At 50.5% G+C, this 22,264-nt stretch overlaps 8 protein-coding genes across 8 annotated transcripts; 3 read left to right on the top strand and 5 right to left on the bottom strand.

The window, feature by feature from the left end:
* Positions 1–688: 688 nt before the first annotated feature.
* Positions 689–4,963, bottom strand: BDV37DRAFT_247887 (putative cation chloride cotransporter). The gene is made up of 5 exons (XM_032081930.1): positions 4,907–4,963; positions 4,157–4,813; positions 3,508–4,099; positions 3,294–3,459; positions 689–3,244 (listed from the first exon to the last, which is right to left on the bottom strand). The coding sequence occupies exons 2-5, from the start codon at positions 4,680–4,682 to the stop codon at positions 875–877; spliced, it is 3,654 nt and encodes a 1,217-aa protein (XP_031941529.1). The 5' UTR covers positions 4,683–4,813; positions 4,907–4,963; the 3' UTR covers positions 689–874.
* Positions 4,964–5,339: 376 nt separating this feature from the next.
* BDV37DRAFT_116531 (putative amino acid transporter) lies at positions 5,340–7,818 on the top strand. The gene is made up of 2 exons (XM_032078492.1): positions 5,340–7,492; positions 7,556–7,818. Exons 1-2 carry the CDS (start codon positions 5,423–5,425, stop codon positions 7,727–7,729), a joined length of 2,244 nt encoding a protein of 747 aa, XP_031941528.1. The 5' UTR covers positions 5,340–5,422; the 3' UTR covers positions 7,730–7,818.
* A 454-nt stretch (positions 7,819–8,272) lies between these two features.
* BDV37DRAFT_116525 (pyruvate transporter MPC1) lies at positions 8,273–9,245 on the bottom strand. Its single transcript, XM_032078491.1, has 4 exons — positions 9,131–9,245; positions 8,866–8,938; positions 8,603–8,761; positions 8,273–8,534 (listed from the first exon to the last, which is right to left on the bottom strand). Exons 1-4 carry the CDS (start codon positions 9,201–9,203, stop codon positions 8,459–8,461), a joined length of 381 nt encoding a protein of 126 aa, XP_031941527.1. The 5' UTR covers positions 9,204–9,245; the 3' UTR covers positions 8,273–8,458.
* A 244-nt stretch (positions 9,246–9,489) lies between these two features.
* BDV37DRAFT_247881 (small nuclear ribonucleoprotein-associated protein) lies at positions 9,490–10,979 on the bottom strand. The gene is made up of 4 exons (XM_032081929.1): positions 10,666–10,979; positions 10,566–10,574; positions 10,438–10,509; positions 9,490–10,375 (listed from the first exon to the last, which is right to left on the bottom strand). Exons 1-4 carry the CDS (start codon positions 10,690–10,692, stop codon positions 9,932–9,934), a joined length of 552 nt encoding a protein of 183 aa, XP_031941526.1. The 5' UTR covers positions 10,693–10,979; the 3' UTR covers positions 9,490–9,931.
* A 10-nt stretch (positions 10,980–10,989) lies between these two features.
* Positions 10,990–11,915, top strand: BDV37DRAFT_116434 (60S ribosomal protein uL5). The gene is made up of 4 exons (XM_032078489.1): positions 10,990–11,033; positions 11,108–11,255; positions 11,367–11,616; positions 11,670–11,915. Exons 1-4 carry the CDS (start codon positions 11,031–11,033, stop codon positions 11,794–11,796), a joined length of 528 nt encoding a protein of 175 aa, XP_031941525.1. The 5' UTR covers positions 10,990–11,030; the 3' UTR covers positions 11,797–11,915.
* Positions 11,916–12,682: 767 nt separating this feature from the next.
* BDV37DRAFT_283013 (uncharacterized protein) lies at positions 12,683–13,163 on the bottom strand (the record flags this gene model as incomplete). Its single annotated transcript, XM_032087195.1, has 2 exons — positions 12,683–12,910; positions 12,993–13,163. The coding sequence occupies 2 exons, from the start codon at positions 13,161–13,163 to the stop codon at positions 12,683–12,685; spliced, it is 399 nt and encodes a 132-aa protein (XP_031941524.1).
* A 1,418-nt stretch (positions 13,164–14,581) lies between these two features.
* BDV37DRAFT_116440 (putative carboxylesterase) lies at positions 14,582–16,725 on the top strand. The gene is made up of 4 exons (XM_032078490.1): positions 14,582–15,100; positions 15,176–15,199; positions 15,256–15,534; positions 15,602–16,725. Exons 1-4 carry the CDS (start codon positions 14,770–14,772, stop codon positions 16,588–16,590), a joined length of 1,623 nt encoding a protein of 540 aa, XP_031941523.1. The 5' UTR covers positions 14,582–14,769; the 3' UTR covers positions 16,591–16,725.
* Position 16,726: 1 nt separating this feature from the next.
* Positions 16,727–20,990, bottom strand: BDV37DRAFT_116428 (pyruvate carboxylase). Its single transcript, XM_032078488.1, has 3 exons — positions 20,791–20,990; positions 17,145–20,719; positions 16,727–17,080 (listed from the first exon to the last, which is right to left on the bottom strand). Exons 2-3 carry the CDS (start codon positions 20,616–20,618, stop codon positions 16,973–16,975), a joined length of 3,582 nt encoding a protein of 1,193 aa, XP_031941522.1. The 5' UTR covers positions 20,619–20,719; positions 20,791–20,990; the 3' UTR covers positions 16,727–16,972.
* Between the last annotated feature and the right edge of the window lie 1,274 nt (positions 20,991–22,264).

Genomic DNA, 22,264 nt, shown 5'->3' with positions numbered 1-22,264 from the left:
TAGTACAATGCCATTCATGGAAGTAGGGTCCCCGCGTGCTTGTGCATAGAAAGTGTCTAGAATCCGAGATCGATCTCAAGCTTCCGGCCCAGCGTTGCCGTAGCTATTTTTAGTGGGTCTTCAGGATTGATGGCCGACGGAAATTATGTGGCCTCTTATGACATCCTGTCAGAGATTGGCGCGGGATTTTACGAGGCAGCAATCACGTAGTATCTCTCGAAAAGTCTTACAGGAAAATCAGTTCTGATTCGCTTATTCCAATTTTCAAGAATTTATTAACATCTATATCATTGTTAAGACGATAAAAAGGACTTGTCTTTCTATGACCCACTCACAGTTTACAAGCGGTAAGGCGCACGAGCCAAGACTGTGTAGGACAACGACCTCTGAGGCCTGATATCCCAGAAAAGATGTATCAGTTCTCAGGTGGGAGGTTCAAGTCTAGTCATCGCCATTGGGTCTCATGGACTCGGATCACTTTATGTGTATCTCTGAGACTCGATATGCTGGAAATTGAAGAAAGAAAAGAGGGGGGGGCTTTTCTCAAGCTTGAGGCTTCCGAGATATATTCTACTTGCAGTTTAAGCCAACTCAACCCTCTATGTAGTACAGCGAAAAGGATTAAATGAAAATATATACATGAACATTGTATTCTCTAGAGCCTGAACCCAAGGTCAGGGAAGTCAAGAGTGGAGCCTACATTTACAAGGCTGTAACTACACAGACGAGTGTATCTTTACAATCTCCAATGCCAGCCCTCTTGATGTTCGAGTGCCATCATAACAATGTAAATCCCATGCTTGTCAATATATACTGGTGTATCATATATCTGTACAGCTCAGAGTACGCGAGATCTATCGCCATCAGAGCATCGTTACAGGTTCATTGTCACCGTCATACTGTTGCTATGTACTAGCAAACACGGTGGCAACCCCTGCCATAAGACTTCCAGGTCACTCAGATAAGATTCACTCGTCGCTTCGCCTTGTGCGGTGCCTTCCATGGGAGACGGCAGCGTTGTAAAGATGACGGCAGTTTCACTGCTATGCTCTGCCATCAACTCATTCAAAATCAGGTGTTGCGCTCGGCTAGGAAGATCATTAAAGGACAACGGCACAGACGCCCGCCGGGGGTATCCGGACGCAGTACCAGACCCTACCGATGATGATCGACGCGTATAAATAGATTCACGCCGGTTCGAAGCCCGCGGAGGGGGTGAGCTCGGTGCGAACATGATCGAGGGTCCCGCACCTTCATCAGTGTTGACTTGAGCTTCAGGAATTGGCGACGAACTGAATCGATTGCTGGACGCCGAACGGCTGATAGGTGGTCGGGCTTCGGTCGCTCGGCTCTTAGGAGAGGCTTCAGGGGCAACTATAGATGGAACGTCGTGTCTCGCAGTATCTGCGGATGCAGGATCCTTGTTGTCTGTGGCATCCTCTCTCTCATCGACAAAGGGCTCAAACTCGCTGTCACTTGAAGAGCTGTCGCTTGAGTCGTAATCAACGAAGCTATCTAGTAAGCGATGTGTTTGCATGCCCAAATTCACACCGCCAAGCCCTTTGAAGCTGGAAATAGAACGCCGACGACGCCTGGTTGATTCCATGAGCTTCTTTATCCCACCAGCCAACTGGGCTGGAGCCTTTTGTAAAGTATCATGGCTAGAAGCAGCATGCCAACTGGAAACCCTTCCCAACTCGGCTCCAAACTCGTCCGCGTTGGGTTGGTTGTGGGATCTCCTACGAAACTTTTCAATATCCTGCCACCAGCCTTCATCTTTCAATGCAGTTTGCACCTTGTCCTGCGTATCTCTAACCTCCGGCGACCTGTCACCATTTACAATAATGCGATAACTTTTTACGTCGCCACAAGCGAGCCAGAAGACCAGAACTTCCGCCTCGATTCTCAGCTTTTCAAGGAGCGCTTGGACCCGCCCTCGCTCATCATCCACGTCCGTTTCGTATTCGACGAACACGGCTACCCGTAATTTGTACGTCTTCTTCCACGATGGCACGGTGTTCAGAATACACCCCAGCTGGAGGATAAGGGTATATGTATCAAAGTTAGTGGTAAGAACATTCTTCTTGCTTTCGCTGTCAGCCCCAAGTTCTGCAGACATCTGAATCGGCCAGAGATCGATGTACTTTTTCTGGTGCTGTCCAGACGTAGGCAGCTCAAGGTTTTCAAAACCTTTTGCCACAGCAACATTGATGCGGAGCTTGAAGAGAAGATCTTCCAATATTGTGACGTAGTTTGCGCAGCTCATTTGTGGCCGAGGTACATCATCCACTGCAGACTCAGGGGCCACGTCATGTCTGTCATTCGAGTCTTTTCTGGGTTGCAATGTCTCAACTAATGACTGACCATTGCGAAATTGGTCAATGACAACTATATTTGGCCGCATTCCTCCAAGACCAGAGTTTAACACGATGTTACGGATACCCCATTCTGCAGAGGGAGAAACTGCAATGTTGACAAAAGCTTTCACTTTTGAATTCTCAACAAACTTGGTCCAGGTAGTTTGCTGGCGGCGAGCTTCGGGCACCGCAGATGAGAAATCATCAGTCACAATAACATGACCCAGTACGAATAAGGCGCCTTTCTTCAATGAGTTGCAAAAGGAGACCATCTTGTATTGTTCATCAAGATTGGTCACAAACAGCAGAATTTGGGGCCTCCAGAATTTAACATGTTCCTGTCGAAGGCGAAGTAGATATTTGCGCACTTGATGATATATCAGGCTTTGACTCACATCGCCCCACGGTTTGGGAGGGGAAATATAATGGATCAGCAAAAAGAGTAGGATTAAGATACCGACACAGCCTGTGGCATAGACACCATCCACAAAGAACATGGAAGCTCCACAGACCAACGCCCCTGCTGCAGCGGTCTGCCACTTGAAATAGTGAAAGGACGGCCGGAAATTAGGAGCGGATCCAATCTTTAGAAGAAAACATGCGAGGTTCATCACCAGGAATGTCATGAGATATGTCATTGTGACAAAGGATGCTATCTGATTAATGTCAAAAAGCATCGTCAATTGCGCAACAACAAAGGTTACAATGATTGCGTGGACCGGTTCATCGTTTTCTTTGGTACCCTTGCTGAAAATCTTCAGGCCAGGGACCAAATCGTCTCGTGCAATTGCTTGTAAAAGCTTCGCAGAGCCGATTACACCCATCAGTGCTGAGAAGAAAGATGTTGCGAACTCTCCTAGAAGAATAAGAATTCCCGAAGCATTTGTCTGATGCGTCTTAGTCAAAGTTCACAACCAAGTTTGCATCTAAACTTACCATTTGGATGATATCGCTATTCTTATACAGCGACTCCCTTGTTATAGATGACGCCATCGCAACTATTACAAGTGTATAGGTGACAAATGTCAGAGCCAACCCCGAAAGTGTACCCTTTGGGATCGAATGACTGGGGTTCCTCAGGTCCCCCGACATGCTGGCACCACTATGACTTCATGAGTCTACGTCCATCATAAACCGATAATCCACTTACGCGAATATACCGCCAGTAGCAGGAAACAATATTCCAAAGAGGTCCTGGAAGGTTTCCTTTCCGTGGATCTGGCTGCCAGCAGCGCCCTTGGTGAGCCTGGGTTTAAGATTCTCCAGCAGTGTCTGAAGGCGCACTCCAGTGAATGTCACATGGAGATTGGGAATACTAAATGGCTTCATAAAGATCGCGGATGCCGGTATGCTGAAGGTCGCAACCAGCAGAATGACAAGTAGACCGTTGCTTGCTCTAGAAAAAATGGAACTCCCAGCTAGGCAGATCCCAGTGCAGGTAAGAAGAATGATGGTGCCCCAGAGATACTGCCACCAGAAACCTTCTTCAAGAAAATTGGATAAAGTGCCAGACTCTGTTCCGAAGTTTTGCGTGAAACAGTCAACAAGACCAACTGCGTTCATACCAGTATTCAACACATAGCCCAAGTAGAACACTATACCAATGGAACCGCCAAACTCTGGGCCCAGCGATCGAGAGATTAAATAGTAGGCGCCCCCTCCTTTGACAGTTCCGTTAGTCGCGATGGCAGAAAGAGACATGGTGGTCACCAAATTGATAGTGTATGAAACAGCGAGCAAGCCTTCAGACCACGGTTAGTCACCATTGGAGGCTACACAGGCAGAGTAATTCAAATTACCTAGCATCCCTAGCAGGCCAGCTTGCCCAAGGATAAATCCGAAGCGAAGGAACATCAGAATGCTTAGGACATTCAAGGTGGTCGGCACAAAAACTCCCGAGAAAGTTCCGAGTTTTGAAGCACTATCAGAAGCGCGATTCTTTTGGCCATTTCGTTCCTTTTGGTCCACACTAGAATCTCGGAGTGGCCCCGTAGGAAGGTCAATGGGTAGGTGTGCTCTGTTCGAAGTACCTTGCAGTTCATCATTGTCGGGTTTGTCCCACCAGCGGGATATGCTACCAAAGAAATTCGAGGGCAACGAGTGGCGCTGACGCTCTGTTGTATGAGAAGAGGAGTTCAATGGCTCGTACGGGCGAAGTGAAAGCGCATTTCTCCAATTGGGGAACCTGCTGTTCTCCTCGGGAGATGCAATGGGGGAATCGCTTGGAGCCAGTCTAGAGACATCCTCTTGAGCAGTTCGTGTTGAGAAGTTGGGCCTTCTCCGAGACATCGAGTCCGAGGTACGCTCGTCTCGGCTGTGCGTCATCGGATACGTCCAACTTCTTATTGCAAGAGGATATTCAGTGCTTTTTTCATACAATAATGCAAGTGGGGACAGATTCTCACTACAGTAAACAGTGAAGTATCGTATCGATAAGGACTGACAGAACGCACAACCTAGTAGAGTTAACCGTAGGAGAAAAAAAAGCAAACACACCACTGTAAGAAAAGTCTGCGCTTCAGGAAAAAAAAAAGGAGAAAACACGATACCTCATATAGTACTCCGTACCTAGTAGATCTAGGAGGCGTTATGTGGCATTGGTTGCCACTAGTAAATGCCATGAAAGACATGGGTCCATGGCTGGAGATGATCTCATCTGCCGAGTCAGACAAACAGTGCAAACTCCACCGCCGGTCCGGTCCAGTGACTCCCATTGTCATCGACTCCAAGGAAAGCTGAAGCTTCCTTCGTCTTTCAATTTGTTTGTGTTGTTGGGTGGCTGGGCGAATAGTGATTTCCAAATATTTTTTTCCTTTTCCTTTTCCTTTCTCTTCGCTTGTTTATGAAGAGAACACAACATACAGTAGATTGTTTCTACTCTGTCCTGGTCTACTGTAAACCAGCTCTTCCTTAAGATTATCCTACAAGTACTCCGTACATACGGCTCGCTATAACCCTTCGCGTCTAGCAACGCTAGGTAGAGGGCGTCAATATAGCAAAGCGTTATTTTCAAACTAAGGAAACTTTAAGCTCTCCTGTGTTGCTTCATAATCCAATATCAAGTCATGGCTTCACCCACACATGCAGACAATGGGGAAGGTTCCTCATCTCAACCTCGTCAGTCAACACCGCTCTCGACGAGCGCATTGCGCCCTGGCTCTCCCTCAGCGGAAGCTTCTTCGAGGCAAATCTCAATTGCACGGCTAGCATCCCCAGTACCTTCTCCAGCTAGCTCATATCCCCATGCAACCAGACAACTGCCGGTACCGATCCAACCAGCGACAAGCACAGGCGAGGATATCCGGAAAGTGGATAATTTAGCGTCTCTACCAGGTCCTGGGCAATCTATGATCGCATCTGCCCTCCAAGAAAGCCTCGGTCGCTCACCTCCGAGGCATGGGACTCCGCCAAGACGCGCTGATTCCCCTGCCTTGCAGCAGGCTCAGCCAATCAGGTCCAACTATGGTTCATTTGACAATAAGACCGGGTGGGAAGGCTCAGAATACTCAGCAGGGCCGTATGAAGACCCGGAAGTCGTCAAACGACACTTGGTACTACCGCAAAATACTGTTGAGAGTCGAGATGATGCTGCTTCTGGGGATGTCACAAATGACGAGGAATTCTCCAGCTTGCAGCTTCAAGGAGGTGACATTACAAGGCAGGTTTACAGGTGGGCAGAAGGTGCAGAAGCAGGAAGTCCTTCGAGATTCAATCGGAGTAAAAGCTTCAGCATAAATCGACCCACGCCACAGGATGAGACGATGAACATCAACAGCATTCGCATACCAGGAGGATTCCGCAGAGACTATATCCGGAGAACTGTAGCCTCAAACCTTCCAGGAAGCTCTGATGGCCCCGGACCACAGCCTCCTCTGCCTCAACATCAGCTTCCAACCAGCAGCTTCTTAGAATTTTTGACTCTTTTCGGCCACTTTGCAGGAGAGGAGCTAGAAGAAGATGACGAAGTGCTGGGACCCGATGAGTACTTCTCTGACGCTTGGGAAGAGGATGGCAGAGAGCCGGGAGAAAGATCAGCCCTCCTTCGTCCTGAGACTCCTGGAAGAAGAAAACGGAAGCCGCGTGGAGGTACTGGAACCAACACTAGAACTGGAGCAGCTCTACTTCTGCTCAAGTCTTTCGTTGGTACAGGGGTCTTGTTCCTTCCAAGAGCTTTTCTCAACGGCGGTATGCTATTTAGTAGTCTGGTCTTACTTGGTGTGTCGCTTCTCAGCTTCTATGCTTTCATACTTCTTGTCAACACCCGACTGAAAATTGATGGCTCGTTTGGTGATATTGGCGGCATCCTTTATGGAAAGCATATGCGCCGCATTATCCTTGGATCTATAGTCCTGAGTCAATTGGGATTTGTGTCTGCATATATTGTGTTCACTGCTGAGAATTTGCAGGCATTCGTCCTTGCAGTCAGCAAATGCAAATCCTTCATTGACATCAAGTTCATGGTCTTGATACAGCTGGTCATCTTCCTACCTCTTTCATTGATCCGCGATATCAGCAAGCTTGGGTTTACGGCTCTAATTGCAGATGTTTTCATCCTGCTTGGTCTGATCTACCTTTACTACTATGATATCCTAACTATCTCTGCACAAGGCGGTGTTTCGGATATCATATCCTTCAATCCATCTACGTGGACGCTTTTCATCGGGACGGCTATTTTCACTTACGAGGGTATTGGTCTCATCATCCCAATACAAGAGTCGATGAAGCGTCCACAGCAATTCCCTGGCGTTCTCGCTGGTGTAATGGTTATTATCACTATTATTTTCCTCTCTGCTGGTGCGCTGAGCTATGCTGCGTACGGATCTGCAACGAAAACTGTGGTTATTCTCAACCTTCCTCAAGACGACAAGTTTGTGAATGGTGTCCAATTCCTTTATTCGCTTGCGATTCTGCTGAGCACACCTCTGCAGCTCTTCCCAGCTATCCGAATCATGGAAAATGAGCTCTTCACACGCAGCGGCAAGTATAACCCCAGAATCAAATGGCAGAAGAACTGTTTCCGCTTCTTCCTTGTCATGATTTGTGCTTTTGTTGGGTGGGGTGGAGCAGACGATCTTGACAAATTTGTCTCACTTGTCGGTAGCTTTGCCTGCGTTCCACTTATTTACGTATACCCGGTATTTGCCCCCAAATTCCACTTGCTTAATGGTGACATATAACGCTAACCTAGTCGATTGTAGCCTCTGTTGCATTTGAGAGCCTGTGCGCATTCAAGAAAACAGCAGATCGCTGACATTGCCCTTACCATCTTCGGCGTAATTAGTTGCATCTATACGACTTCACTGACTCTCGCAAACTGGGTCGGAGGAGGAGCTCCTCAGTCCCCTGGATACTGTGACTCGAAGTCTGGTTAGCAGATTCTCCAGTCGCTTTCAACGTCTATAACGTTTGGTCGCCTCAAAGTAGGCGCCCTCCTGAACATGAATGATTGACGCTATGTTATAAAACTTGCTCTGTTTGAATAGCAAGACTGAATTTCGGGACACTATTTTGACATTTTGTCCTAGCTTTCCCTTCTATCTAACATCCCAGATGGAATTCTCCGTGATTAAATTGGTGTACACTGTGAATACCCATCCTGCTTGCCATTGCTATGTACCAAATTGTTTCAAGAATACCGCGCAGACAAGAATTATACGAAAGAAACACCATGATTGTTTCCCCTTGAATCCATTTAGATTTCACCTGATATTGTTATATACAAAACAGTAAAGACAGCAAAGGCCAAAAGACACCCTGAACCCTCGCCATGCAAGCTGCACTATACCACAGCCCAATGCCATGAAAATATGATAGAAACAAGACCAGAAGCCTCAAGGCCCTTTAGCCAATGCCAGTCCATAAAAATAACTAGGTGAAGGCCGACTACCTACTAGTCGGCTCAAGCCGCACGCAATCCGTTCTTCTACCCAAAGAAAACCAGTGTTAAATGAGGCCAGCCTCTTGCGTCCGATCCGATCTGTATTCCACAAATCGCCATCCATTGGCCACTTGTCTCTTGTGAGGTCTAAATCTACTACTGATTGAAAACGGGCATCCTTTGTTCTCGGCCACGCGGCAGGTAAAGACAAGGTTCGGATCATTTATGCGCCAGCCTCGGGGGCCTGCAAGCCCTGCTGAGTGGCTTCAGCAGCGAGCTTAGCTTCACGGCCTCCCCAGCTATTACATTAGGTTAGCTTCTTCTAACCCCTTGCGTAACAGGCTCTAATTATCTGAGGGCAACATACTTCCAGTAGTTGAGGTAGCGGTATCCTTGAGTACATTGGGCGGAGAAGTTAATGGCGTGACAGGCGAAGAGGAGGTAGTTCTTAGGGGAGACGGCGAGGGCGTAGCGCATGAAGGTTGCCGAGTAGATGACAAGGGCGCCGGTCATCTGGCCGGAGATGCTGTTTGTTGGGTTAGTTGGTTTTCTCTTGTCATATATCTGTGTCATGAGGGTGAAGGAACTGCGCCGGGAGGAATAAAGGGATGGAAAAGTGGTCGCGCGTACATTTCAGGGTCCTTCTGGGTGTCCATCACGGCAGCAACGGGGATACCGAAGTTGGAGACAGGGCCCCAGAAATCTGGTAAGACAGGCTCAATTAGTCATTGTTCTTCGCCTCGGAATGAATCCAGTGACGCCATGATAAGGACCAAGGGCAACCATAGCAGGAGCCCATGGATCACTTTCCCTGCCTGTATTACGGATGCAAGACTTGAGACAGGCCGATCTCGGTCGAGAAGAGAAGCATGGCACGGCTTGGGATTGCACTTACGTGTAGAGCAGACATAGTCCAGAACCTTGTTGGAACGGATCTTTGCGTTGATCGCCTTGATTGCAGCGGCCATCTTGACGGGCGATTGGGGTAGGGAAGGGAGCGGAGAGTGATCAGGAACAGGAAGACAGTTACTGAAGTTGCCCGGCGTCACCGACTGCGGAATGATTGCCGGGCGGAGTTGCCCGGACTACATCACGTGAGTCAATTGCCGGGGTCGCCAATATCAGTTCGATTACGGAGCATGGCCCTACGATTGGACGAACAAGAAAATCGTGGAAATGACAGTGTATGATTCGCAGGGGGAATAAGTACTAAGCGTTTAAACCTATGTAGCATTACTTCTGTTGGTCCTCGACTTTTTTTTTCTCAGGTCGACCTTTGCTATCACTCGGGCATTCCCTGCATCCGCACACGCCGCAACGCCTTTGCCTGGTAAAACTCGGTGTGCTATGCCTAATCATCGAACATGTATATGAATAGGATGCGTATTTCTTATCCCAACACTAGTAGGCCGCCAGGTTTCACTTGGGGTCGGAATATTGTAAGCGGTTTTGCCGCTCGACATACGAGCTTCACCGTCCCCCAAATCCTGGTGGAGGGAATCCACGTCCTTGGCCCGGAGGCTGAAATCCTGGAGGAGGTTGGAACCCGGCCGCTGAACAATACCAGTTAGCCTATGACGTATGACGTATGAACCCAAGCCAGTCACTTACGAGGTCCACCCTGGGGAGCAAATCCTGGGGGAGGAGCGAAACCAGCTAGTTGAAAGTCAGTAATCTGTCCCCTTCCAAGCATATCTCAGCGCCAATGAAACTTACGAGGTCCTCCCGGAGGCGCTCCACGGCCAGCGAATCCCGGTGGCGGCGCTCCTGGGAAACCACCAGGGGGGAAACCAGGGAAGCCGCCAGGAGGAGGCGGGGGTCCTCCAACACCGGCAGCAGGGCCTCCGAGTCCAACAGGTAGACCACGTCCAGCGGGTTTGCTGATTCCAGGACCGGCGGCGAGAGTTGCAGCGGCAGCAGCTGCGCCTGGGACGCTTGTTCCAAGTCGTGCAGAGGGGTCTGCGGGGGGTGGTCCATCAACAGAGCAAGAGACGACGTGGGTACCGCGCACAATCGTAAGACCGAGGGTTCGCTTCTCTTCCGATTCCACGAGGGGAGCGTTAGCCGGTCCAGCAGCTGGCTTGGACTTCCGCTTGACGCGGCGGAATTCTTCTGTATCGGCGAGGACGAGGTTCATGTGCTGAAATATCATTGTTAATGAAAGTTTCAATCAAGACAAGCAATGATTGAGAGTCAATGTACCTTATCAAATGCGAGCATTTGTCCGGTCATCTGTCGGCCATCGTTAAGGGTAACTCTCATCCGATAGTTGATCTGCAGCACATTAGGATTCCGCGGGCGGGTGGTTAAACGAGCGCATTGTCACTTACGAGGTTTTGCTATAGAATTGACCAAGTCAGCCAATACTATCCATCAAGTACTTTAGGAGAAGGTCTGGACCGCGACAAAGATCAATCAAATCAAACTTACCATCTTGCCCTGCTTGTTGGCAGCCATTTTGCCTAAAAGATGCGCACGAATGCGGCTTGATATAAACCAAAGAATATGCGTGAAGTAGTAGAAGAAATCTCCTACTAAACGTTCACTTTGAGCTTGCGCGCCCGTCAAGAAGGTTGAGGACTTGCTGGCACGAGCTCACCCGCTCAAACTTCCTGAAGCTCTGCGGGTGTCGTGACTTAGACGCGGCTCTGCACTTTAGCGCCAGCCGACGGTGCCAAGACGCTAAGGGCTTCTCGCTTCCCACTCTGCCCGCACATTCCCTTTTACTCACTTTTCGATCTTCTTTTCGAATCTTCTAATCACACGAGTCGACCATACACGCCAAAGTAGTCGCCATGGTATGTTCCATCTCACCAACTCAACCACTCTAATCGCCTGAGATTTTTTTTTCTAACGTTTTATCGCCATGCAGTCGGACGGAAAGGACAAGAGCGCGAACCCCATGCGCGAGCTGCGCATCCAGAAGCTCGTGCTTAACATCAGTGTCGGAGAGTCTGGTGACAGACTTACCCGTGCTGCTAAGGTGCTCGAGCAGCTGAGCGGTCAGACTCCTGTCTACAGTAAGGACGCCCTCGATCCGAATATTTTGATTTTATAATGGAGGATATGGAAAACACTACGAAATATTACGGAATGGAATGGCTGATGGGAGAATTTTCCGTGATCCATAGGCAAGGCCCGCTACACTGTCCGTACCTTCGGTATCCGTCGTAACGAAAAGATCGCCGTCCACGTCACCGTCCGTGGCCCCAAGGCCGAGGAGATCCTTGAGCGTGGTCTTAAGGTCAAGGAGTACGAGCTCCGCAAGAGGAACTTCTCCGAGACCGGCAACTTCGGCTTCGGTATCAACGAGCACATCGATCTTGGTATCAAGTACGACCCTGGCATTGGTATCTACGGCATGGACTTCTACTGCTGCATGTGAGTATAACCAGGAACGGTCGACAAAGGTCAAGAACTCACATCAGAATCAGGACCCGCCCTGGTGAGCGTGTCGCTAAGCGTCGCCGCTGCAAGGCCCGTATCGGTGCTCCTCACCGTATCAACCAGACCGAGACCATCAAGTGGTTCAAGAACCGCTTCGACGGAATCGTCCGGTAAATGTTTCATTTCTGGTCTTTGGGGGAGCCAGGGGGCTGCGTTTATGATGAATCAATAAAAAAGGGCAGAAAATATGCCGTTCTGCTTTGAAATACTTGTTTCTACCACGGCATGAGGATAGGCGTGTTAGGAATCCAAATACTCAAGTTCAAAAAACGCATCCACTTTTCACAATGAAGGCTTCACACAGGGTGATGTATCCGCATAACCATTGATGAAAAGATTTGCATGATGCTTGCCACATCACACTCTGTGATACTGGTGGCTATTTGGCCGTTGGAACTCTTTCAGGGTCCAAGAACATGTCCTTCTACCTGTCCCTTGCTGGCAGTGTATTCCTCGCTCTTAGGCCAACATGGATGGTACGGAGATCAGCCCGGCTCCATGCTCACCTGGAGAACGCCGTAATGTACTTTCCATTGTAAGCTCGCCTTGTAGTCAAGAAAGATCAACAATTATGTGGGTCATGATCAAGATCATATCGTAGAGTGTGGGCCCATTTCGAAGCGCCATTAAGCATATGGGATCACTAGTGTTTACACTGGGGTGGTCCCTTCTTAGATTGCCGGGTCTGCAAGTATAATCTCGGGCTGCGTTTCACATGCACTAGCTACTGGACCTGAGGCATGAATACAGCCAGACTCAACCGCCCCAATCTCAACACCCAATCAAAGCCAAGACGTGTTAAACAAACTTACGGCCATGACTATGGAGCATCTCCCTATATATGTCCACTTTCATTAACACAATATGCTTGTATACGAACGAATACATACAATATCAAGCGCGAAACTCTTCGGCGTACAGTCATATAAGCATTCAACATAATAAATTCTGATCCAGTATATCATTCTGCCATCCTTCACAGCACGAACTCAATAATGGCTTATTTGGAACCACCACGAGTATACCCCTCCCACCATTTCGAGAAGAAACCGCCCTGCTGCGCCTGGTCATTGTAACTCGCGCGGCGTGCGGCCGAAGCAGGATCCGTGGAGTTCCGCTTCTGGTTCGTCAGACTTTCAAATAGGGACGAACCCTGACTAGAACGTCTCCTGTTTGGAGCTGTTGGGGGGCTGTTCGAGCCTGAAGACATGCTAGACGAGACAGATTCCTGGAATGTTTAAGGACAGTCAGCCTAAGTGTCAAAACAATACGTATGTGTGAGAGTTTGATGAAAGTCTGAACAGGCATACACGTCTTTCAGCTGTGGCACTTGCACTTGCTGCTTCGGCACCAGAAGGCCGTCGAGCCATGTAGGGCTGGGGAGGGCCGCCTGTCACCCATACGTTGTGGTGCTCATAGCGATCGCCCAGGCTGCCGTGCCAGTGGCGGGGCGACTGGGGGTTGTTCTGCTGGTTGCTCATGTTGCTTGACTGAAGGCTTCCGTGGCTTCAGAGATCAACTATGCATATATTAGCTGTCGTTTCTGGCTAAATACGTGATGTAAAGTTTGTGTTGCTTGATATGCCACTCCAAGAGTCTCAGACGTCATCCTTCCGGTTTGGTACCGAAAAGGGAAAGTCACTGTGTGCCAACAAATGCGAGTATCAAAGCACAAGGTGGACATTTCATAAGCTCAGGAAACTTACCAGGTCGATAAGATTGATTGATAAATGGATGAAAGATGTCACACCAATTTAACTGAAGAGGGACGAGCCACCACCGGACACACGACCGTAATATATGGCTCAATAGCCGGGGGGGGCGCTCAGAGAGCGAGAGGGGTAAGGGAAAGGGCCACTCAAGGAATGGAACAAAGTCTGGATGAATGATACATCATCCCAGCTGTGTTCCCTTTCGTGCCGGCAGGGGGCAAATCCCCCCAGTGACCCAATCACTCTTCATGCAGGCCTCGTAACTGTCTGGGGTCTTGGGGAGCTCTAGATGAACCAAAGACGTTGATGATTCATCATTATTGGCGCGGGAGCAGAGGTGTCCAGATCCGCTTAGGTCCAACAGTCAAATTAATATGGGAACGATCAATCAGCGTAGACTGATGTATAATTCAATGGAATCGTTGGACGATCGTTGATGGCGGCTTGACGTCAGGTGAGTTGCCAAATGCGGGGATCGCAGCAAATGAAACTTTGGATTCCCAAGGTTGAAGGCCACAGAATACTAGAACAATGGTCCAATAGTTAGCTATTATATTCGTGGGCAAATCACAGTTGAACTGACCTCTCAAAAGAAAAAGTTATTACGCCAGCAATATCCATTAAGGGCGAGCCTTTGGCATCGTTCAAGGTTATATACTAGTATGGATCAAGTTACTATCAGATTAGGGCTTGGGGCTACGATGGCTGATAAAATACAGATCCTCGTTGCGTCTGACGGCAGTTCCGCTCCTCCCAGATCCATCAATTCGGCAATTTCACTCTTATGGTCTTCCTGTGCGGAATGATCTCGGAATTATGCGACGGATCCAATACGGCTGATACTGAGTTTATTGGTTGACCTTTGGTCTTGGGGCTGACATCTCTGCCTCGGGCATCCCCCGGGGTCCAGATGTAGCGCCGAAGCGGAACCAGATCACCTGTGTAGCTCTCCCCAAGCCATGCAGCCTCCAATCCTTCTCTCTCTTCGTTTCTCCTCATCTGTCTTATCTGTTTCTCCCACAGGGCGCCTTTGCCGACCCGATCGGTTCTCAACTATGAGTTGCCCTGGCTTTCTCCAATAGCCCCACCCACTCTATCTACTCGGCTATCAAGCCTGTTATCGCCGCCATGGTTGGGGTCATTGCGCGGGGAGATTATCGCCAGTTCCACGGCCTCAGGAGCTATATAATACGGCAATAGCGCCTATTCAAGAGTGTTTCTCCATGTAAGACTATTCTACCAGATACCAATTGGCTCTTTACAAGTTGTTACCCGATTTCGGGGTCCGCAAGTCAACGTGTCTGAAAAACAAACAACTGAGCCGCGCATTCCACCAAACATCGGCCTGCCTACTCCAAACCAGCATAGACACACAATGGAACCCTTGCGGAGTCCTTGCCTGAAATCCCTTGAACATCGTGGGTTTGTACAGGGTGTTACTCTCACAGATAGAACCACCAATTCCCCCTGGTGTCATTACTTTGGAGGTCTCCGCTACGCCTTGCCTCCGACTGAACGATGGCGGAAAGCCCAGAAATTACCGCCATCGTATTCCTACGGTAGCAAAGATCACCCCGGCCAATGCGCTGGAGCAACTGGCGTCTGCCCCCAGCCTACATTCCCGCGTCTTTCCCTCGGGGATAGTTTGAGTGAGGATTGCTTTCAATGCAATGTTTGGGTTCCCGCCGGTGAACCACCCAAGGACGGTAGGTCGACCATTCTCCTAGCCTCCTCTTAAGAGAGAAGAAAAAGAGCAACACTAACAGTAGTTAATTCTTCAGGGTGGCCAGTACTCGTCTTTATCCGTAAGTTACCTTGGAAGAATACCTTATCACAATGGCTAATCAAAATCCTGTACCAGACGGAGGCTTTCTGCAATTCGGAACCCCTAACGCTTTCTCCGCCGGCGCTCTACTAGGCGAGGCAGCATTCAATGCTGTCGTGGTTATGCCAGCATATCGTCTAGGCGTCTTTGGCTTCTTGTACTCCTCTGAGCTGGAGCACGATGCCGCCACAGTCAGTGAACCAGTCGGAAATCAGGGATTTTGGGACCAACGTCTAGCTCTCGAATGGACGAGAGATAACATAGCTCTCTTCGGAGGTAATCCCTCCCGGATCAGCATATCGGGATACTCAGCTGGCAAGCATCCATCCAACCTCCCAATACACAAAGAACTATGTACGCTAACCCGCTTCCCTGCAAAAAGGCGCCTATTCCGTCTTCTACCAACTATCCTATGACCTCCACCTACCAGAAGACCAATCAATCATCAAGCAAGCCTGCATCTGGTCCAACAGCCCAGTGGCCCAGCCCAAGGCCCCACCCTCCGCCCAAGTCCAATTCAACGAGCTACTCTCCGCCTTTAACATCTCCCCCACGCTCTCCTGGGCCGACAAACTCGCCCAGCTCCGCTCCGTCCCGGGTGACAAACTCCTCTCTACGGCAACAAACCTCAAGATCAACCAATTCCGCCCCACAACTGACTCCCTCTTCATCCAACCCACCATCTTCCAATCCCTCGACAATGGCAACTTCGGCCGCCGCATCGCAGCCCGCAACATTCGCATCATGCTCGGCGAATGCCGCGATGAAGGCGCCCTCTACGCTAGCTGGTACCCGCCCCAGAATGATCGTTCCTCGCTCTACAAGCGTCTCCTAGCCGACTACACGGCTCCCATCGTAGATACTCTGATGAAACTATATTGCCCAGACGGCAAATTACCCTCTGGATGTCAGGACTGGAACAGCGATGCGTTCGGTCGTATTTATGCCGATATGCAGGTGTACAAGATGCAGCGAGGACTCGTGCATTCTCTCGTGCTGGGTGGTGCTGCTCATCTCCTGTATCGTTATCGCGTCGAGTACCGGCTTAAGTGTGCCGATGAGACTATTCCACCGGAATGGGGCGTCACGCATGCTACGGATCAGTACATCTGGTGGTGGGGGAATGGGTCTGTTCTCCAGGCGGAGGAGAAGTCGATCATTAAGAATGCGTTTATTGATCCCCTGACTAAGTTTGTTCATGGCGAAGCGGATATAGGTTGGGGCACGAAGAGCCACCGGGAGATGAGGAAGCTGAGACCTGATGGATCGGTGGAGATTTGGCAGGATGGTCTCTGGGATGAGGCAATGCGGGCGTGGAAGGCCTTGAGGGCAGTTGGTGAACAGGGTAATGGTCCTACTGCTAAACTTTGAATCCTGAAAGCATTATGTTAGGTATGAATAGTTAGAGCGCTAAGGATGTACTCGAATTTAGATCCTCGCGAGTCTGCGCACAACCTGAGCTAGCATGTATATACGGAGTATATTACGGTTGAGACGCTACAACACGAATAAGATGAAATCATTAAGTCACTCAATTCAAATATAGTGGCTAAGAGACCATTGTTTTTTTGGCCCCTGTTATCGAAAAGGAAAATCATGAACCCAACCCAGATAAAATACCAACAAGGGACAAACAACGCTCTAATATGAACATGAAACATCCAAATATTCATTTCATCATGCACCTTGGCGGCATGTTTTGGTAGCCATCTTTTTTTCTTTCGAATTTTTTGCTTTTAAGCTTTTAATCTGCTTACGCTTTGACGATCTTGCAGACGAGATCCTGGCCGTCCACAGAATCGCCCTCCTTGACCAGCAGGCTGGAGACCTTGCCGCTGTGAGGAGCAGAAATAACCATTTCCTGAATAAGTTGTTAGCAGCTGTAGTTGACTAGTGATAGCAAAAGCGATTCGTAGTAAACTTACCATCTTCATAGCACTCAGGACGGCAAGTGGGTCACCCTTCTTAACCTCCAGACCATCGTGGACACGGATCTCAACAACCACACCGCTCATAGGAGCACCGACCTGGCTGCTGTCACCCACATCGGCCTTAGGGCGAGAGGTGTTGTCCACAGAGGCCTTGTTATCATCGACAGCGACCTGGCGCACTTCACCGTTGACTTCGTAGAAGACCTCACGCTGACCGGTCTGCTCGGACAGAGGACCGATGGCCAACAACTTCAGAATGAGCACCTTACCCTTCTCCAGCTCGACGTGGAACTCCTCACCAATCTCAGGCTTGGCCAAGAAGTACCGGGTAGGCAAAACAGAGAGGTCACCATACTTCTGGACGAATTTCTTGTAGTCCTCGAAGACCTTAGGGTACATGGCGAAGCTGGCCACGTCGTACTCAGTAGCAGCACCGAACTTTTCCCGAATCTGGCTCTTGATCTTAGCCAGATCCAAAGGCTCGAGGTAGAGACCTGGACGCTTCTCGAGCTTACGGCGGTCGCGCAGGGCGCGGGAGCGCAGTGGCTCAGGGAATCCACCGAAGGGCTGTCCCATGAGACCTTCGAGGAATTCAAGCACAGAGCCAGGGAAGTCCAGTTCACCAGCGCGCGCAACAACATCCTCTGGAGTCAGCTTGTTCGAGACCATGAACTGAGCCAAGTCACCGACCACCTTGGAGGTGGGAGTGACCTTCACAATGTCGCCGAGCAGATCATTGGCCGCCTCGTAGGCCTTCTTGGTCTCGGCCCACTGTTGACCCAAGCCGAGCTGACTGGCCTGGAAGATGAGGTTGGTCAACTGACCACCAGGGATCTCGTGCTCATAGACCTCGGGGTCGGGGCCAGTGAGACCCGCCTCGAAGGGCGAGTAGAGCAAGCGCAGCTGTGCCCAGTAGCTATCGATAGCGCGCACGTGGGCCAGGTTGAGACCGGGGTCCTGCTCAGTGCCCTCGAGGGAGGCCAAAATAGCACCAATGCTAGGCTGGGAGGTCATACCAGACATGCTGTCGGTTGCGGCATCCACAGCATCGGCACCTGCCTGGGCACAGGCGATCATGGAAGCCACACCGGTTCCAGCGGAGTCGTGGGTGTGGACGTGGATGGGGAGGTCAGGGTAGCGCTGGCGGATGGAGCCCACCAACAGGCGCGCGGCCTGAGGCTTCAGCACACCGGCCATATCCTTGATACCAAGGATGTGAGGCTTCATGGCAACAATCTTATCCACCAAAGCCATGTAGTACTCCAGGTTGTACTTCTTCTGGGGGTTCAGCATGTCACCGCTGTAGCACATGGTGGCCTCGACAACACCCTCGGCAGCGTGAACAGCCTTGATTCCGACCTCGAGCTGATCGACGTCGTTGAGAGCGTCGAAGACACGGAAGATGTCGACACCACACTTCTTGGCCTGCTTACAGAAGTGGTAGATGGCGTTGTCCGGAAGGGAAGAGTAGGCGACACCGTTGGCACCACGGAGCAACATCTGGAAGGGGATGTTAGGAACGGCCTTACGCATCTTGCGCAGACGGTCCCAGGGGTCCTCGTAGAGGAAACGCATGGCCACATCGAAAGTGGCACCACCCCAACATTCCAAACTGTACGCGTTGGAGTAGGCGTAGCTGGTCTCATGGGCGATGTTCAACAAGTCGATGGTACGCACACGGGTGGCCAGCAAAGACTGGTGGGCATCACGCCAGGTAGTATCCATGATCAAGCAGCCCTTGTTGGCACGCACGGCCTTCGCAAAGGCAGCCGGACCCTCCCGGTCGAGGATCTGCTTCCAACCCTTGGTGCAGGGGGCGGAAACATCGAGCGGCTTGCCCTCGGCATCGAACAGTGTCGGCTTGATGACATCGCCCTTGAGCTTGGGCTCGCCAATCTGGCCCTTGATGCTACTGCCGTTGACAGCCACATCACCGAGGTATGCGAGCAGCTTCTGGGCACGGTTCTGGCTGCCGACGAGAGAGAACAATTCGGGGGTGTCGTCGATGAAAGTGGTCCAGCAGTTTCCGTCGACGAAGGTAGGGTGGCTCAGAAGCGAAGTGAGGAAGGGAATGTTGGTCTTCACACCACGAATACGGAACTCGACCAAAGCACGCACAACCTTACGACGAGCGATTTCATAAGTCGAACCACGGCAGGTACACTTGACCAGCATGGAGTCGTAGTGAGGGGTGATAATAGCACCAGCAAAACCGTTACCACCGTCCAGACGGACACCGTTACCACCAGCGGAACGATAAACCTCAATCTTGCCGGTATCCGGCGAGAATCCCTTGGCGGGGTCTTCCGTGGTAATACGGCATTGAATGGCAAATCCGCGGGCGGAGATGCGGTCCTGGGTCAAGCCCAGTTGCTCGAGGCTAGCACCAGCAGCAATCTGGATCTGTGCAGCGACGATATCGATACCGGTGATCTCTTCGGTGATGGTGTGCTCGACTTGAATGCGAGGGTTGATTTCAATGAAGTAGTGGCGGTTCTGCTGGTCCACCAGGAACTCAGCTGTACCGGCGTTGCGGTAGTTGACGGACTTGGCCAGCTTCACGGCATCCGCCAGGATGCGGTCACGGACATCGGCGGGGAGGTCCTTGGCAGGAGCGACTTCGACGACCTTCTGGTGACGACGCTGCACGGAGCAATCACGCTCAAACAGATGGACAACATTGCCGTGGCTGTCACCCAGAAGCTGGACTTCAATGTGCTTGGGTTTGTCGAGGAAGCGCTCGACGAAGACGGTGCCATTGCCGAAGGCAGAGCGGGCCTCGGAGGTGGCCCGCTCGAACGAGTCACGCAGCTCGTCTTGGCCACGGACCACACGCATACCACGACCACCACCACCAAAGGCAGCCTTGATGATGATAGGGAAGCCATAGGTGTCTGTGAACTCCTTGACCTCCTCATAGCGCTCAACTGGGCCCTCGGTACCGGGGACGACAGGCACCTGGCTGCTGATGGCCAGCCGACGGGCGGACACCTTATCACCCAAGCTGTCAATGGTCTCGGGAGTGGGACCCACAAAGACCATACCGGCGTCCTCAACCTTGCGGGCGAAGTCGGCATTCTCGGACAAGAAGCCGTAGCCCGGGTGGATCAGCTGGACACCGTGCTCCAGGGCGATCTTGATGATCTCATCGCCCGCCAGGTACGCACCGACAGGGGTGTACTGACCGCGGTGGCCAATCATGTAGGCCTCGTCGGCCTTTTGGCGGTGCATTGACAGACGATCTTCATGGGAGTAGATAGCAACCGTCTGCAAGGACAGCTCGTGGGCTGTTCTGAAGATACGAATGGGGATCTCGCCACGGTTGGCGACGAGGATCTTCTGGAAGTGCATGATGGACGAATTGGCGCGTAACCGATGGTGCACGGTATCGCGGAGGTGTTCATGGTGGTCATCGATGAACTCGGTGTCATCGACCGCCTCCTCAGGCTGACGAAACGGAGCCGCCATGGTGGGAGGTGATGTGAAAGGTGGAGGAGGTGGTTAGGAGGAGGGGGGGATAGAGGAAGAATGAGCGGAGAGGGAGAAAAGAGAGAGAGAGACAAGATGTTCTAGAAGGACACGCCAGGGGTTTAAAAGTTAGAGGCGAGGCCAATGGGTCCGGGAATCAGAAGTGAGTCACCTTTAGCTCGCGGAGACGAAGAATAGCTTTCCGCCGGACAGCTCGCGGAGGGGAAGAAAATCTCCCGGTTTCGGAACGGGAATCTGAGGAAGAACGCGGGGGGGAGAAATACTATGAGGGGTAGATCGTTGGAGGGACCCGAAAAGATATCGAGCCGAGATCTCTCTACTTGGAGAATGAGGGGAGAGGATTGATGAGAGAGGAGGGGCGTTGAGTAGTGGGAAGTTGAGAAAATGGGTGGAGAGAAAGAAGAAAAGGATGCGAGAGAGGCAATGGTCTAATATGTCCACGGAGGGCAAAGAGAGTCGGAAACTGATAAAGAGAAGCACGGGGAGGGGAGAAGGAGGGGCGGGGTCTGCCTCAGGCCCAGCGATGTGGGAACAGTCCGTCCATACTCCGGATCGTACATACAAGACATACCAGCCCAGACACATACAGTGACAGTGGCAGGGACCGTGACCATACCGGTCCGATACTGCCATACCCTACGCTAACTCTAACCATGAATTGGCAGCTTCACATGACATCAAAAAGTCTATCCGACGGTGCTTTCTTATCAACTCCATCTGTTGCATACCGAAACCCTTCAAAGGAGAGTGATCCTATCCTCTTGATCTCACCGGCACACCGGGCACACCTCCCAGGTGCCAAGGGCACATCGTCCAAGAATACCACTCCAATGCCATGGATGACGTCCCACGGTCCCCACTCTCATAGTCTGCAAATAATCCCCCTCCTAGATAGTGTCTTTCACCTGGAACTTCCCCATAATGTTTACCTAGTGACCAACCCTCTTGTGTTCTTTGTTTAGGTAACCACCCGTCGAAATTTATTTTATTCTTTAATTTTATTTTTTATTTTTTTATTTTTTCCCCTCCGCTTCCAATTCTGTATGCTAATATCATTTATAACTCTTGGCCCAATACTAGTACTACTACCCGTAGTACGTACAGGTAGATGATTTCCCACGGGCTTCTCATTGGGAACTCCTGTTGGTCCAGATCATTGGCCAATGGAAGATCCTACATTTATGCAATGTCATAGTTTTAGTACTACTTTTCTTCTAGTTTTTTTTTTTTTTTTTTTTTTCTTATCCGCATGATCTCAATCCATACGGGCGATCAATTCTCGGCAAAGGAAGATACTGTGTAAAACAAGATAGTGAAATCAATAATTAACCGGCAAAGAAGCTCGTGGTCTATTCCTCAGCTTCCAGACCATCCCCATCAACTAAGCTTCCTCCAATGGCTTCCCTTGTAGTAGATCCTAATATTGCCGAATTGAATCGGGAGGTTCAGGACCTGACGTTTTCTGGCACGGTCTGTACCTCGGGTCCTCGGGCGAATTCCCTCCAGACACAAGAAAAAGAATTGGAAGTGAAGTAATGAGAAAAGTAATAAACCGGAAAGTGGAACGCAATCGAATGGAATAAAATAAAAGGAAAATGTCTCACGGGAACAGAAACAGGAAATAA

This window comes from Aspergillus pseudonomiae, assembly GCF_009193645.1.
Source record: "Aspergillus pseudonomiae strain CBS 119388 unplaced genomic scaffold BDV37scaffold_32, whole genome shotgun sequence".
Lineage (NCBI taxonomy): Eukaryota > Fungi > Ascomycota > Eurotiomycetes > Eurotiales > Aspergillaceae > Aspergillus > Aspergillus pseudonomiae.
This window is presented reverse-complemented; position numbering and strand designations above follow the sequence as displayed.